Source organism: Mirounga angustirostris, unplaced genomic scaffold (assembly GCF_029215605.1).
Source record: "Mirounga angustirostris isolate CCGP_5_RB_7025 unplaced genomic scaffold, mMirAng1.0.hap1 SCAF_9, whole genome shotgun sequence".
Classification (NCBI taxonomy): Eukaryota; Metazoa; Chordata; class Mammalia; order Carnivora; family Phocidae; genus Mirounga; species Mirounga angustirostris.
This window is the reverse complement of record NW_026991717.1, coordinates 95,932,210-95,946,239: the sequence shown is the minus strand read 5'-3', so window position 1 is coordinate 95,946,239 and position 14,030 is coordinate 95,932,210. Positions and strand designations below refer to the sequence as shown.

At 43.0% G+C, this 14,030-nt stretch overlaps 3 protein-coding genes and 1 long non-coding RNA gene across 4 annotated transcripts; 2 read left to right on the top strand and 2 right to left on the bottom strand.

Moving 5' to 3' along the window:
- Positions 1 to 374: 374 nt before the first annotated feature.
- Positions 375 to 2,374, bottom strand: LOC135361610 (uncharacterized). The gene is made up of 2 exons (XR_010405164.1): positions 2,243 to 2,374; positions 375 to 1,928 (listed from the first exon to the last, which is right to left on the bottom strand). It is a non-coding gene; the product is annotated as an uncharacterized LOC135361610 (long non-coding RNA).
- DNAAF2 (dynein axonemal assembly factor 2) lies at positions 1,377 to 8,246 on the top strand. The gene is made up of 3 exons (XM_045900789.3): positions 1,377 to 3,215; positions 6,242 to 6,385; positions 7,416 to 8,246. Exons 1-3 carry the CDS (start codon positions 1,377 to 1,379, stop codon positions 7,920 to 7,922), a joined length of 2,490 nt encoding a protein of 829 aa, XP_045756745.1. The 3' UTR covers positions 7,923 to 8,246.
- A 1,618-nt stretch (positions 8,247 to 9,864) lies between these two features.
- Positions 9,865 to 12,474, bottom strand: MGAT2 (alpha-1,6-mannosyl-glycoprotein 2-beta-N-acetylglucosaminyltransferase). Its single transcript, XM_045900790.3, has one exon. It carries the CDS (start codon positions 11,937 to 11,939, stop codon positions 10,599 to 10,601), a length of 1,341 nt encoding a protein of 446 aa, XP_045756746.1. The 5' UTR covers positions 11,940 to 12,474; the 3' UTR covers positions 9,865 to 10,598.
- A 10-nt stretch (positions 12,475 to 12,484) lies between these two features.
- RPL36AL (ribosomal protein L36a like) lies at positions 12,485 to 13,799 on the top strand. Its single transcript, XM_045901979.3, has 2 exons — positions 12,485 to 12,630; positions 13,365 to 13,799. The coding sequence occupies exon 2, from the start codon at positions 13,382 to 13,384 to the stop codon at positions 13,700 to 13,702; it is 321 nt and encodes a 106-aa protein (XP_045757935.1). The 5' UTR covers positions 12,485 to 12,630; positions 13,365 to 13,381; the 3' UTR covers positions 13,703 to 13,799.
- Positions 13,800 to 14,030: the final 231 nt, after the last annotated feature.

The following is a 14,030-nucleotide window of genomic DNA, read 5'->3' as shown; positions in this document are numbered from 1 at the left end:
TTGGTCATTTCAAATCTGAAGGACATAAGCATTAAATCATTGAAATGGAGACCTCAAATGGGCAACTGGACATACAAGTTTGGAATTCAGAACCTGATATATGTCTGGTATTTGTGAGTGTAAAAATATTTGTGGAGAGAATGTAAATGGAGAAGAGACAGGATCCCAGCCTTGAGGCATTTCCACTTACAAGTGGAACAGAGGCAAACACTTGCAAAACAGACTATATAATGTTAAGTGTCTGATGAGGTAGGAGAGAAATCTGTGAAGTGTCTTGTCACTGAGGTAATGCCAACATCAACTGTGTTAAATGCTGATGAAAGTTTCAACAAAATGAGAACAGAAGAACAATCACTGGATTTAACAACTACAAATTAATAACTACCTTAGTCAATAAATATTATTCTATAACATTACTTTTGAATGCATAAAATCCCACTGTATGGCTATAGCAAAATCTGCTCGCCCCGTCCCACTGTTGAATTCTTGGATTCTTCCCAAACCTTTACAATCATGGGAAATGTTGCTTTGAGCACGCTCTTAGAATTGCTGGATGAAAAGAGTATGTACCTTCTAAAGGCTTTTATACAGCTACCAAACTACTCTCTAGAAAGGCTTTACTACCACCCCAAGGAAATACAGTAATTGTAAAAACAGCCTTTGCCATTTTGATAGGTAATATGTGGGATCTTACATTCGCATTTTTACTGTTAAAGTCCTGGGGGGCCTGGCTGGCTCAGTCAGAGGAGCATGCGACTCTTGATCTCGGGGTCCTGAGTTCAGCCCTAGGTTGAGTGTAGAGATTACTAAATAAAAAAAAAAAAAAAGAAAGAAACTAAAAATAAAAAGTCCTGTATGCTTATTGATCATTAGGTATTTATGAATAACCTGCCCATAGCTCTTGCCCCAAATGTGAGTTGTCATAGGGCAAACTTTATGGTGAAATGTCCAGAAAACTGAAATGTCGGTTTGGTAAAGTAAAAAGTGTACATAAACTTAAACTTGAATTACAGCTTGTGAATACGATAACGTACATAAAGGCTGGAAATTACAATTATTGTGACCGTTATTCTGCAGAAGCAATTGCCCCACGGCACAGGAATCTAAAAGGCAGTATGTGGCGTTGTGGGTTGATGTGAAGGAACTAAGAGGCCATCTGTGGCGCTTCCACCAGCCGGCTCCAAGTCCTGCCCCTCCTCCCGGCTGGTGGCGGTGTCACTATGGCAACGACCACGCGCTGCCTCGGGCTCAGTTCTCTGGCGGTTACCGAACTGGGCCGCCCCACTCTCCGCAGACCAGCGACTCCACGGCGCGGCCCACCCACCTGGTCTCGGGTCCATCTCCTCCCGCCCGAGGGCTAGGAGCCGCGGGGCAACATGGCCAAGGCGGCAGCCTCTTCGCCGCTGGAGGACTTGGACCTGAGCGGAGAGGAGGTCCAGCGGCTCACCTCGGCCTTCCAGGACCCGGAGTTCCGGCGAATGTTCACCGAGTACGCCGAGGAGCTCACGGACCCGGAGAACCGGCGGCGCTACGAGGCGGAGATCACCGCGCTGGAGCGTGAGCGCGGGGTGGACGTGCGGTTCGTGCACCCGCAGCCGGGTCACGTACTGCGCACTAGCCTCGACGGGGCGCGCCGCTGCTTCGTGAACGTGTGCAGCAACGCGCTGGTGGGCGCGCCCAGCGGCCGACCCGGCCCCAGGGGCGCGGCGGCCGGCAGCCAGTGGTCCCTGCCCTACAGCCTGGCTCCCGGCCGCGAGTACGCGGGGGGCCGAGGCACCCGCTACACGGTCTACGACGTGGTCTTCCACCCAGACGCGCTCGCGCTGGCCCGGCGCCACGAGCGCTTCCGCCAGATGCTGGACGCCACGGCACTGGAGGCCGTCGAGAAGCAGTTCGGCGTGAAGCTGGACCGCAGGAATGCCAAGACCCTGAAGATCAAGTACAAGGGGACTCAGGAGGCCGCCGTGCTGCGCACGCCCCTTCCCGGGGGCGTCCCGGCCCGGCCCGAGGAGGAGCCGGAGAGCCCTCTCCCCGATTTCCCCTACCCCTACCGGTGCCCTGCGGTGGCCGGAAACTCAGTGGTCCCCCCACCCCAGGCGCCCTCTCCTCCGGAGGCGGTCCTGCAGCCCGCCCCCACAGAGCCTCGCTACAGCGTGGTGCAGCGCCACCACGTGGACCTCCAGGATTACCGCTGCTCCCGGGACTCGGCCCCCAGCCCGGTGCCCCGGGAGCTGGTGGTCACCATCGAGCTGCCGTTGTTGCGCTCGGCCGAGCAGGCGGCGCTGGAGGTGTCGGGAAAGCGGCTGTGCCTCGACTCAAGGAAACCCGACTACCGGCTGCGGCTCTCGCTCCCGTACCCAGTGGACGACAGCCGCGGCAAAGCGCAGTTCAACAAGGCCCGGCGACAGCTGGTGGTCACGCTTCCCGTGGCGCTGCCCCCCGCGCGCCAGGAACCCGCCGTGGCGCCGGAAGAGTCCGTCTGCATGTCCGGAACTGACGGCGCGACCTGCGCTTCCGCTCGCAAGGGGGCGATGAGCCCGGCAGGGGGTTGTGCCGGTAACGGTGGCGCGGATCCCAGGCCACCCGGGGCTGCGGACGCCAGGATCACCACCCCAGCCGCCGCTGCGGAGGAGCTCGTCTCCGAGCCCGAGGAGCAGGACCTGGACGAGCAAGCGGTGTGGACAACGGACATCGAGGAGGAGCCGCCTACCGTAGCAGGGAACTCACCTGGGGACGGTGGAGGAGGCTCCCCTGGTACTTCATCTGGGGACCTTGACAGGGGTTCTTCTGCAGGAAGAGAGAGTGCTCGTGGAGACCTCGGCGTTGAGACGCGAGTGATCGGGGAAGGCGCGGGCCGGGAGCCCTCCGATCGAGCCATGGGTGGTCCCGGGACCGGCAGCAAGGAACCTTTGTGTCCTCCTTTGCATTGTAATCAGGATGAAGAATCCCTGACTCTGCTAATTCAAGTGCCTCGGATCCAACCGCAAAGTCTTCAAGGGGATGTGAGCCCCTTCCGGTACAAATTAGGCTTCTCCACCCAAGACTTAGTTTATTATTCCTTCTTTTTGCAATTTGCTCCGGAGAATAAATTGAGTACCAAAGAACCTGTGGCTAGTATTTCTTCAAACAATGCAGTGATAGAACTGGCTAAATCGCCAGAGTGCTATGGACATTGGAGAGAGTGGTATTATGGTTTAAACAAGGATTCTTTGGAGGTAACAGTTCTTTCTAGACTCTTATATTTGAAATACTCCATCCCGCTTTTATAATTGACCCTTGAACAACACAGGTTGGATCTGCCTGGATTCACTTATAAGCAGATCTTTTTTGATAAATACAGTATAATACTATAAATGTATTTTCTCTAATGATTTTCTTAAAAACATTTTTTTTCTCTAGTTTACATGGTAAGAATATAGTATATAATACAACATAAAATATTAGTTAATGGGCTGTTTATGTTATAGGTAAGGCTTCCAGTCAACAGTAGGCTACTAGTAGTTAAGCTTTGGAGGAGTCAAAAGTTGGAGGTTGATTTTTCAACGGGGGTGGGGGGGACGACAGGGTGGAGAGGAGGGAAGTGTCCCCTAACCCCCTGCTGTTGAAAGATCAACTATATAAATATTTGTTAGAGTGAACATCAAGATCAGCTACACCTCTTGTGGGCAGGTACTCTAGAACTTGGGGCTGAGCATTACCTAGTTTACTTAGGACATAATTTTCATGAATAGTGTGTTCGATTGTAGTTGCGACTATACTTCTTAGGTTATTGAGGTTCTTGAATTTCAGATTCAGTACTCCAGTATAACTGACAATTTTTTAAAAAGTATTTATTTATTTATTTATTGACTTAAGTAGGTGAGGGGCAGAAGGAGAGAGAGAGAGAGAAGCAGACTTCCCCGCTGAGCGGGAGCATACACTGGGCTCATCCCAGGACCGGAGACCATGACATGAGCTAAATCAAGAGTGGGTTCCTCAACTGGCTGAGCCACTCACACGCCTGCCCCTATTGATAATTTTTTTAAAAAACTTTGTAAAATTTTAAGTTCTAAGGAAAATTTTAAACTCATAAATTAGCAATTGGTGGTTTTCATTGAGGTATGTATCAGTTTTACATGTAATTTTTTTTTAGCTTTTAACAAATTCAAGGGTTAAATTCCCAGAAATAAAACTAGTTGCAGATTATATACTGAAAATTAAGTTTTTAGCCTTGGGTTTTAATTTGCCAGAAATTTTCGTTTCTTCCCTATGATTTTCCTAGATATTTGCTAATAAGTCGTATTTTAAGGGGGTATCTTCTGTGAGAAGTGGTTAATTTGAAACTCTCCCAAAATGGTAAAATAAATAGTCAGGGTGAGGTAAGATGCTTTGTGAGAATATAATATGAAACTGACTATCTGTTTATATCATCAGAAGGGGGAAATTTAGGAAAGGGCAGTCGTTCTCCTGTAATTGTTTTATTTATCTATTTGTTTTTAAAATTTATTTACTTAATCTCTACCCCTCTACCCGGTCCTGGGGCTCAAACTCACTTCCGGAGATAAAGAGTTGCATGCTCCTCCAACTGAGCCAGCCAGGTGCCCCTGTAATTGTTTTAATAAATATAAAAATAACAACTGGGAAGAAAGTTTTATGGATAAGCAGTTGAGAGAATACTAAAGACTATTATTTTAATCTGATTTTCTAGAAGGCTAACATTATTTTAGCAAAGAAACTAGACCAAAATGGGATTAGGGCAACTGTGTTTTATATCTTTGATGCTTGAAATAGATTTGTAATTATTTTGTTAAATCATCACATTTGCTAAAGCTGATGGAACCATTATATTCAGTTATTTTTCTTTACATTTCACTGGGCTAGGGTCTAAGTATTAAAGTAAAATTTTTTAAAATCACAAGAGTAATGTGTGGGTAGACATATATAATGATTATATTATATGCATCATATGAAAATAATTAGACTGCTTTGTGACTGTCAAGGTCGGAATTGTTACTTTACACATAAACAAGTATAAAATAGATTTATAAAAGCCTAAATATTCACTGGAAATTTTCCTAGAGCTTTAGGACCACTAAATTCAGTATCTTTTAGAGTAAAATCAGTCATTAGAATAAGGTGAGTTTATGCAAATACTTTGTTTTAATCATAACCATTTCCATTATAAATATTATTTTTCCTTGGGTTAACTAAAGACTAAAAGTATTTGGTGTATTTTTGTGCAATTAATGTGTCTTTCAGGGGCAGGAACCTTACAAATGCTTTTAATTGGGGGATGTTTCTATAATACAGTTATTCTGGAACTTTAAAATAATAGCAAGGAAATTACTCCAAATATAAGATTTTTCTGTACCCAACGTTCATGGTAGGTATTCATAAGTTTAAATACTACTTAATATAAGGGAACTTTACACTTGTCTCTTTCTGATTTTGCCCTCCTATTTGGACCAAATAATGAACTGTTTATTTGGAAATTTGTTTTTATGAAAGTACTTTATTTTGGGCAACATTAAACTGATTTTATGCATTTTAAATATGGTTATCCCTTCAGCACCCTAACTATATACCTGTATTCACTTGACATGAATATGCACAAGTTGCTTTGTGTTTGGGATTCTGGTAAAAGTGATTTATGCGCTTCCTAATTATAGTTTGGAAATCTTTCCATGTCAGCCTCTTGAAATCTACCTCATTCTTATACATAGCTATATGCTACTGTCACAATGGATTATCTCAATGTGCAAAAACAGAATATACTTCTCTTAAATATTATATTTGGCTCTTACCTGGCCAAGTACTAAAAGGCAAACTGGTCACACAAAATTTAAATAAATCCTGTCATATATATTTCTTAGCTGTCTCATTAGGAAGTATTCTAAAATTACATTTTATAGCAGCAACTGCATTTATAGCCCTAGAGGTGATGTTATTCTTATAAAATATTAAGAGAAAAAGGAAAGGAAAATACCATTTGTAAGTAAGATTATCTCAGACTGTTAACAGAGACTTAGAGAAGGAACTAAGACTTTTTTCTTTTAGGGTCTTTTCTGATCTATGTATATACTCTTGCTATTCTTACTGCTCCATACAATACTGTTTTCTTCTGCCAAAACAGCATAGGAGTAACATTAAACATTTTAGAAGTGTAATCCTGAAGTGTGTAAGCACTTGTATGAGCTGTTCTTAGATCAACTGTGTCAAAAATGACCTATAAGGCAGAATATGTTTTCTCATTTTATTTTAGGAAAGACTGTTTGTCAATGAAGAAAATGTTGATGAGGTTCTTGAAGAGGTCCTGAGCCCTCCATTTAATCAGACAATGTCCTTAACCCCACCATTAATTGAAGTTCTTCAGGTTACTGATTGTAAGATTCAAATTCATGCAAAGGTAAGGATTTGGTGGCCTCTGTAGTGATTTAGGACAAGGTTAAAGCCTGACAGATAACTTAATTTTTGATTTCTTGATGTCATAACTTTAAATTAAATGTACATAATGGCTGGGAAGACTTAAGAGGAGTAAAGACTTTTTTTGCATGTATTTTACTATGTGCCAAACACTTTGTGACATTCATTTTCACATATATCTCATTTAATGCCAAAATAACTGTCCACTGAGGAAGAGGGAAAAAACTAACATTTGGGAAGTTTGAGTACGAGTTCGGGGACAAACAAGTCTTTTTGACTCTCAAACCATGGGATGGAGCTATGTCATTCAGTTTGTTTATTCTTTCTAGTTGAACCTTAAGTGTGGTTATTTTTAGTCTTCAATATTGGACACAAATAATTTAGTAACTAGCACAATTGATTTACATATGAATTGGGGAGGAGAGTGGTTTGAAGAATCACAGAAATTCAAGAAAATTCAAGAAATTAAAGAATGTCCTTTTAAGAATTGACTACTGGGGCGCCTGGGTGGCTCAGTCGTTAAGCGTCTGCCTTCCTTCCGCTCGGATCATGATCCCAGGGTCCTGGGATCAAGCCCCGCATCAGGCTCCCTGCTCCGCGGGAAGCCTGCTTCTCCCTCTGCCTCTACCCCTGCTTGTGCTCCCTCTCTGGCTGTGTCTCTCTGTCAAATAAATAAAAATAAAATCTTTTAAGAAAAAAGAATGACTACTAAAGGGTTTTGTTGGCCAGGATTATTTTATTCTGAAGGAGATAAGGGGTCATTGAAAGCAATTAATCAAGAATTAATGCCAGGTTTGCACTGTCTGCATTGTTAAAAAATAACTGGCAGCATTTGGAAGATAACTTTGAGGGGGGAAGCCCAGAAGCCTATTTGCAGATCTGTAAGCATTATATATTAAAAAAAAAAACTTAAAAAAAGAAAAATTAAAAAAAAAAAACCCTATATCCAGAGAGTACAATTTAATTTTCTGTTTTTTTCAAAGATTCTTAATTTGTTGTTTCTCTTGACATAGTTGCAAGAATGTAGTAACTCTGAACAGCTTCATGAAAGGGAAGAAAAAGGCGCTGAAGGAAGTCATCTAACTGAAAAAGAAAATACAGAACATCCTACCACCTCAACAACTGATTCTGATTCATCTACAGCAGTTAAAGTACTAGAAACAGACAGTTGTGGTTCAGTTGTATGCTTGCAACAAGGGTCTCTTGATGTTTCTCACATGCTGTTTGGAAAGTCTCAGCAACCTGAGTCAAAAATGGAACCTGAATTTATAAAAGAAAAAAGTCCTGTTTACTCAAATGAGGAAAAAGATGACTTAAAAGAACCAATGATAACAGAAGAGAAAGAATTAGATGGAGATGACCTATCTTCATTACTAAACAAAACTACAGTTCACAATTTACCTGGTCTTAACAACATAAAAGAAACCAATATGCAGGACGGTAGTGTGCAGTTTATTAAAGATCATGTGACTCAATGCGCATTCAGTTTTCATAATTCTTTGCTATATGACTTGGACTAATTCTATATAATTTTAGGGTTTAAAAGTAAAAATTTTTTGGACTTAGATTATCTTTCTGTTAACTACGATCTTAAAGTATTCAAGAAAGTATAAAATTAAAATTTGCAATTTTGATTCTAATGGGGAAACTAGAGAGAATTTTTTTTTTTTTTGCATGTAGAGTTTATACAAAGTTTTCTTAATTATGGAGATTTTTGTGTATTTAGATGTATATTTTTTCTAATGGACAGTTAAACATTTAGTTTTAATACAACCTGTATATATTTGCTTGTTTGTTTTTGGCTTCTTTTGTTTACCATTACTTTAATAAAGTTTCAAAGTAAATATTCACTAAGTTGTGTCTGTTACAAAAAGTAATTTTCAAGAATGCAATTAACTAGAAATTAATCAGTATGTGTGTGTGGGTAGGGGTAGAATCTCCAAACTATGCCTTTAGGTTTCACTAAATAGGATGTATTTTGCTTGAAATAGAGATTCTTAGAACTTTACTAACCAATATTAACCATCCAATTATAATACAAATACACTGAATGAAATTTAGTATTTTTGCTTCAACTCTGTATTTTATGTGTGTCACACACACACACACACACACACTATATATATATAGAGAGAGAGTTATACAGGTTATTTAGTGATGCCTTTAAAATTCAACTTAAAAGATGTTTTTGGAAGTTACTGTTGTTAAAACATTTCTTGGTTTTATAGAATACATTTATCAAATTTTTTAAAAGCTTTTAAGTAATCTCTATACCCAAATGTGGGGCTCGAACTTACAACCCTGAGATCAATAGTCAGACACTCCACCAACTGGGCCAGCTAGGTACCCCTACATTTATGAATTTTAGAACAATTAAAAATCTGGGAATTTGCTCCCATAGGAAAATTGTCTTCACTATATTACATGAAAACAAACCAAAAAGCCAGTGTTTTCTAGTCAGTTTCTCTTGTAATAGCTAAAAAGGGCAACAGATAATTTATCTTAACAGTGGCTAAGTTATTAATATTTATATTGGAGGCCAGGAGAAAATCGAATAGGTTTTTTTCTCACAAAAATTTTTAGTACAGCATGAAAGAAAATGTAGAAAGGAAAATATTCATTGATCTAAGTGCAGACCCCAAAGCCATGAGCTAGTTTATCTGATCTATTTCTCATTCAAAATAGCTAATTCAAACCTCTGGCTTCCCTTAGTCCTGGAAATTAACTCATTTTTTTAATCCTTTGAACTGGTGAAAGTCAGATCAGAGCACCAAAAGCTAGTACAAAGCCTGGCAATTCATCCTGATTTACATTTAGAACCCCTATAAAATCTGGAACCAAACTGGGCTATGAGGGTAATAAAAATATAGCTCATAAAGCAAGAGATCTATTTTGTTCCACCTAGAACGACCACATGCATTTTGTCAACCATATGACTTAATTTGACGAAATAATTTCAAAATTGTCCATTTAATACACAATTTTCTTAGACTGAAATGATGTCCTATCTACACAGAAATTAGTGTCTGAGTAACTTCTGGTTGAATGCAATTATATACTATTAAGAGAAACTTCCACATTAAATATGGAATAAATTTTAAGCGTGTTTCCTACTATTTACTATGTCCTTTTAACAAGTATAATTTTAGTTACAGCTGGCACTAGAACATTTTCACTTTGGCATGACTGAACTTTCTATCATTTCTGGCTTTTGAAAACAATTTAGTCTGTATTTTACTTACACAGCAGCTTTTTATTGTTCATTACCTATGCTTGGCTAATTTGAAAGCCAGTCTCTTCTAAAGGGAATGCATTGTCCAGAGTGGGGTTTTCTTTATTTCAAACTCAGTGATATGATGTACAAATAGTACACATGAAGATGTAATGTAAACTTTAAAACTTCTAGAATGCCTTCACTGAATTTTGGTGTAAAGAGTAAACAAAATTTATTCTGCAAAATAATTAGGAACCTTTTTATGCAAAAATGAGTATTTTATTTTGGCAGCACTAAAAGAAAAAAAAAAAAACCCACTGTATTTCTACATTGAGGTGAAAACAGTGTTTAAACTTTCTTATCAAATACATTCCAAAATAAAGTGTGTTCCAAGAAGGTTCCAAAGCACAGGCAAATCTTAACACAATAATAGAGGAATCTGTAATACTGAAAATGTCTGTTCTGATAGGGTGTTTAACAAACATAACTTTTGAATTATAAAACCAGTGAAGCAATCCCTTCCTAGTAACCGTGTCAAGAGTGAAATTGGGCTTGTTCGATTAATACTAACAATTCCACTGTAATACTTTTTACTGCTATGACAGTTTTAAATAAAGTCTGCTGTACTTAAAATAAGTTTTGAAAGTGGAAAAGTGTACAAAGTTCCAGATAAAAAGATTAATAGATGCAATTTAAATAAAATTTCCCCTCTTTTCTTTTACCAATTAACAATGATTACCTTTAGCAGATACAGATTGAACTTTAAAACCCAACTCCCAAAATGAAAACTTGTGTTTAAATTTTAATCAGACATAGAAGGAAAAGATTACTATATTTGGACACCTTTTACAAGAATTTTTTTTTTTTTTTTCCGTATTAAAGCAGAAACCAGTTCCTAAACCCTTTTAGTCAACTGTATATTCTGTTTGGACAAATATCAAAAATAGAAGACTGTGACCTTTGCTTTTGTAATTGTGATTTTTCACTGCAGTCTTCTATAACTTTTACAGAGTTCATGGTCCCTAATATCTCCCCACCCTCCATTTTTCCTAGGTGGGGAAATGGCTGCCACAAACTTCTCACTGATAATTAGAGTTTCTGGAAACAAGTACTGTTTGTTATTATTTAAGAGTGACTCAATTTGGGCACTCTGAGTGGATGGTCTACAGGTTTTCTTGTGGTGCATACCACAGTCTCCAGCATGAAATATTCTAGGAACTTGAGGAACCAGCACTTTCCAGAATTTTGGAAGACAAGATACAGTTAAATACTGAAGAGTCCAATCCCAGTTATAATCATCATAAGTACAGAAAGTGTCTGTGCACTCAATCAGCTTCTGATATGCATCCCGGGTCAAGGCTAGACCCATATTGTGCTCTGTGGATTTCCAAGTTTTCACATCTACCTTGTCAGCAATGCCATGGAAACTGCGAATGGCCGTATAGGTCCCCAGGGAGAGAACATCACACTCAGGACACTCTTCCTGCTTTAACTTCCACATCTTTTTAAAGACATGGTAAAAGTCTGGGGCTAAGTAGTGATCCTCCTCTAGGAAAAGTATGAGGCCAGCATAGTCTCGAAGAACTTTGACTCTTTCCCATACAAAATGCAGCTTCCACCACCAATGGTGTTTGGTTTGGGAGAACTTGGCCTCTCTATAATGGCCAAAGGAGTCGGGATACTCAGCATTAATGCATCCCATCTTCAGCGCTGCAGTCTTCTCCAGGTCTCTGGGGCAATCTCTGGGGTCGCTGCCTGGAAACTCGCTGGGGTACAACTGAATGCTGAAAGGAAAGAACACCTGCAGAACCGGACAGAAATCCACCCCAGCGATCAGCTGATTGATCTCTGTCGACCAGAAGTCATGGCTAAAGATGACGAGGACGTTGTCAATGCCCTGGGCTTTTCGGAGTGAGTCCAGCAGCAGTCGGAGGTAATCCGGCCGGTTATGCACCTGGACCACCAGCACCAGCTCTCGGGGGGCCCAGGAGCCGGCCTTATCTACATTCCTCAGCGTCTGGTCAAAGTTCAGCTGGTACACCAGGGACCTGTACCGCAGCGTCAGGTTGTCCGCCTCGGGCTGCGGGGCCGCCGGGACCAGAGGAGCCGCCGACTCGTTGGAGACCCGGCGGATGCCCACGGACACAGCATAATGGTCCCCGCCCCGGCCGCCCGCTCCTCGCGCGAGCTCGGCGTCCAGCAGCGGCGGGGCGAGGGCCTCGTTCTTCCTTTGTCGCCCATTGCTGCTCCAGAGGACGAAGCCGCAGGCGGCCACCACGAGCGTCAGGATCAGCACCTTCCGCTTATAGATGCGGAACCTCATGGTCTCCAGGGCAGGGAGAGCGGGCGGGCGGGCGCGAAAAGGAGCTAGCGGCTTCTGCACAGAAGGGGCGGGCGGGTGGTGGCCGTCGCCTTGGCCTGTAGCAGTCAGAACTGGCCCCCGCGGCTGCCCCAGCTAACTCATCCCGGACCCCGGGAGTCCAGGGGCCCGAAGGGTCTCAGTTCCCCCGCGCCGCCCGGGCTCCACACATCCTCGCCTGGCAGCTGCAGCTCGGGCAGCGGCCCCGCCGCTAGGAGCCGCGGCTCGGCGCCGCCTCGGTCCTTTCCATTCAGCACGGGTCCCGGAAGAAGTCCCGCCGCGGCCCCACCGCACCCCCGCTTGGTTACCTGCGCCTCCAGCGGCCCTGCGTCCTCTGCGCTCTCATGCTTACGCGGGCCCCAGACCGCCAAGCCCGAGCGACGCAGCCTCGCCCCACTCCGGCGCCGACCGTTCTGACAACCCGCGACTGGCCCGCGGAGCTCCGCGGCCCTCGGGCCCACACCGCCCCGGCCCGCCCCTTGGGCCGCTGGTTGGAGCTTCCCGGACGCGCCCGGAGACGACAGGCCCCCACTGCCTGCTGCCTATTGGTCCGTAGCACTGTCGCTCACGCTCAGTTCCTACTTCCGCTTCTTCCTCCCTTTTCCTGTTAGGCGCGGGCAGAGCGAGGCGAGGAGCGCGGACGTCGAGTTTCCAGGTAAGCCAAGACGGGAGTGTAGCGGTCTCAGCAGGAGCCTCCAGTGCTCAGAATCTGGGGATGGACCAGGCCCTTGTAGGAACTGGAGGGCGAGACCCGCTGTCTTGGCAGAATTAACTGGCTTCTCCCCTCGGCAGGGGGCTCACGAATGGCGGCTAGTGGGCCGGGAGGCACTTACTAAGGACACGTCAGCCTTCAGGGCTGCTGACGGGTGCCGGTGCTTCGGAGGGGAAAAGTGAAAGCAGACTGCTGCGGTTCCCGGAGAAGGAACGGAGGCGGGCCGTAGCTGTAGCTATTGACTGAAATCCCGCACTGAACCGGGCTATACCCAGGAGCTAGAACATGGAGGAAGAGGGTGCGAGGAAGAGTCGGAGACTTTAGCTTTGGTCCTCTCTGAGAAAGAAAATTAGATAAACACCACTATGCTTTTCTTCTTGGGACAGCCACAGTAAATTGAGCTCCAAAGGAACCCACTTTGTACGGGGAACTGGCTGCTGGGCGCCCCTGTACTGCTTTTTGCTGATTTTTCGTCTCATTCCATAAACGCTGTAAGCATTCCAAAAAGGTGTGCGCTTCTAGGTGTATTGACTCATACGTAAAAGGAGTACTTGGTGGGTTTATACATTACTGATTAATGTAATTTTGTAATGTTTCCTATATTCTTAAAGCACTTTATTAAAAATGTTTGAAGTCTGTTACTGTAACTTAAAATATTTTACATTTTCATCGTGCAGACAGCGCTACTGCAGAGATGGTCAACGTTCCTAAAACTCGAAGGACTTTCTGTAAGAAGTGTGGAAAGCATCAGCCTCACAAAGTGACCCAGTATAAGAAGGGCAAGGATTCCCTTTATGCCCAGGGAAAGAGACGCTATGATCGGAAGCAGAGTGGCTATGGTGGGCAGACAAAGCCGATTTTCCGGAAGAAGGCTAAAACCACAAAGAAGATTGTGCTGAGGCTTGAATGTGTTGAACCTAACTGCAGGTCCAAGAGGATGCTGGCCATTAAGAGATGCAAGCATTTTGAATTGGGAGGAGATAAGAAGAGAAAGGGTCAAGTGATCCAGTTCTAAGCTTTGAGATTCTTCTTTTATTTTTGAGAAGAAAATGTTGACGCTGTAGGAAAATTAAACCTGTATGAAAATAAATAGAGTGATATTTTTACCCAAATATTTTGTGGTTTTTTTTAGAAATCTAAATAGAATGACATGCTTAATGTGATTCAAAATTAAGGAAATAGCAAATGTGTCAGTGAACTAAGGTTTATCCTCAAATTACTAAATTTAGTTCCACAAAATTGGAATTTTGTATTTATATATAAAGAAGACAGGAGTTCCACCTCCCAACTTTACAAACTAGGTTATGGATAGAAACCACATACCAGGGAAAGAACTGCTACTT

Coding starts and splice junctions, on each gene's coding strand:
- MGAT2 (XM_045900790.3), bottom strand. CDS start 11,939: ATGAGGTTCCGCATCTATAAGCGGAAGGTGCTGATCCTGACGCTCGTG.
- DNAAF2 (XM_045900789.3), top strand. CDS start 1,377: ATGGCCAAGGCGGCAGCCTCTTCGCCGCTGGAGGACTTGGACCTGAGC. Junction 3,216..6,241: donor TAAACAAGGATTCTTTGGAG/GTAACAGTTCTT, acceptor ATTTTATTTTAG/GAAAGACTGTTTGTCAATGA. Junction 6,386..7,415: donor AGATTCAAATTCATGCAAAG/GTAAGGATTTGG, acceptor CTCTTGACATAG/TTGCAAGAATGTAGTAACTC.
- RPL36AL (XM_045901979.3), top strand. CDS start 13,382: ATGGTCAACGTTCCTAAAACTCGAAGGACTTTCTGTAAGAAGTGTGGA.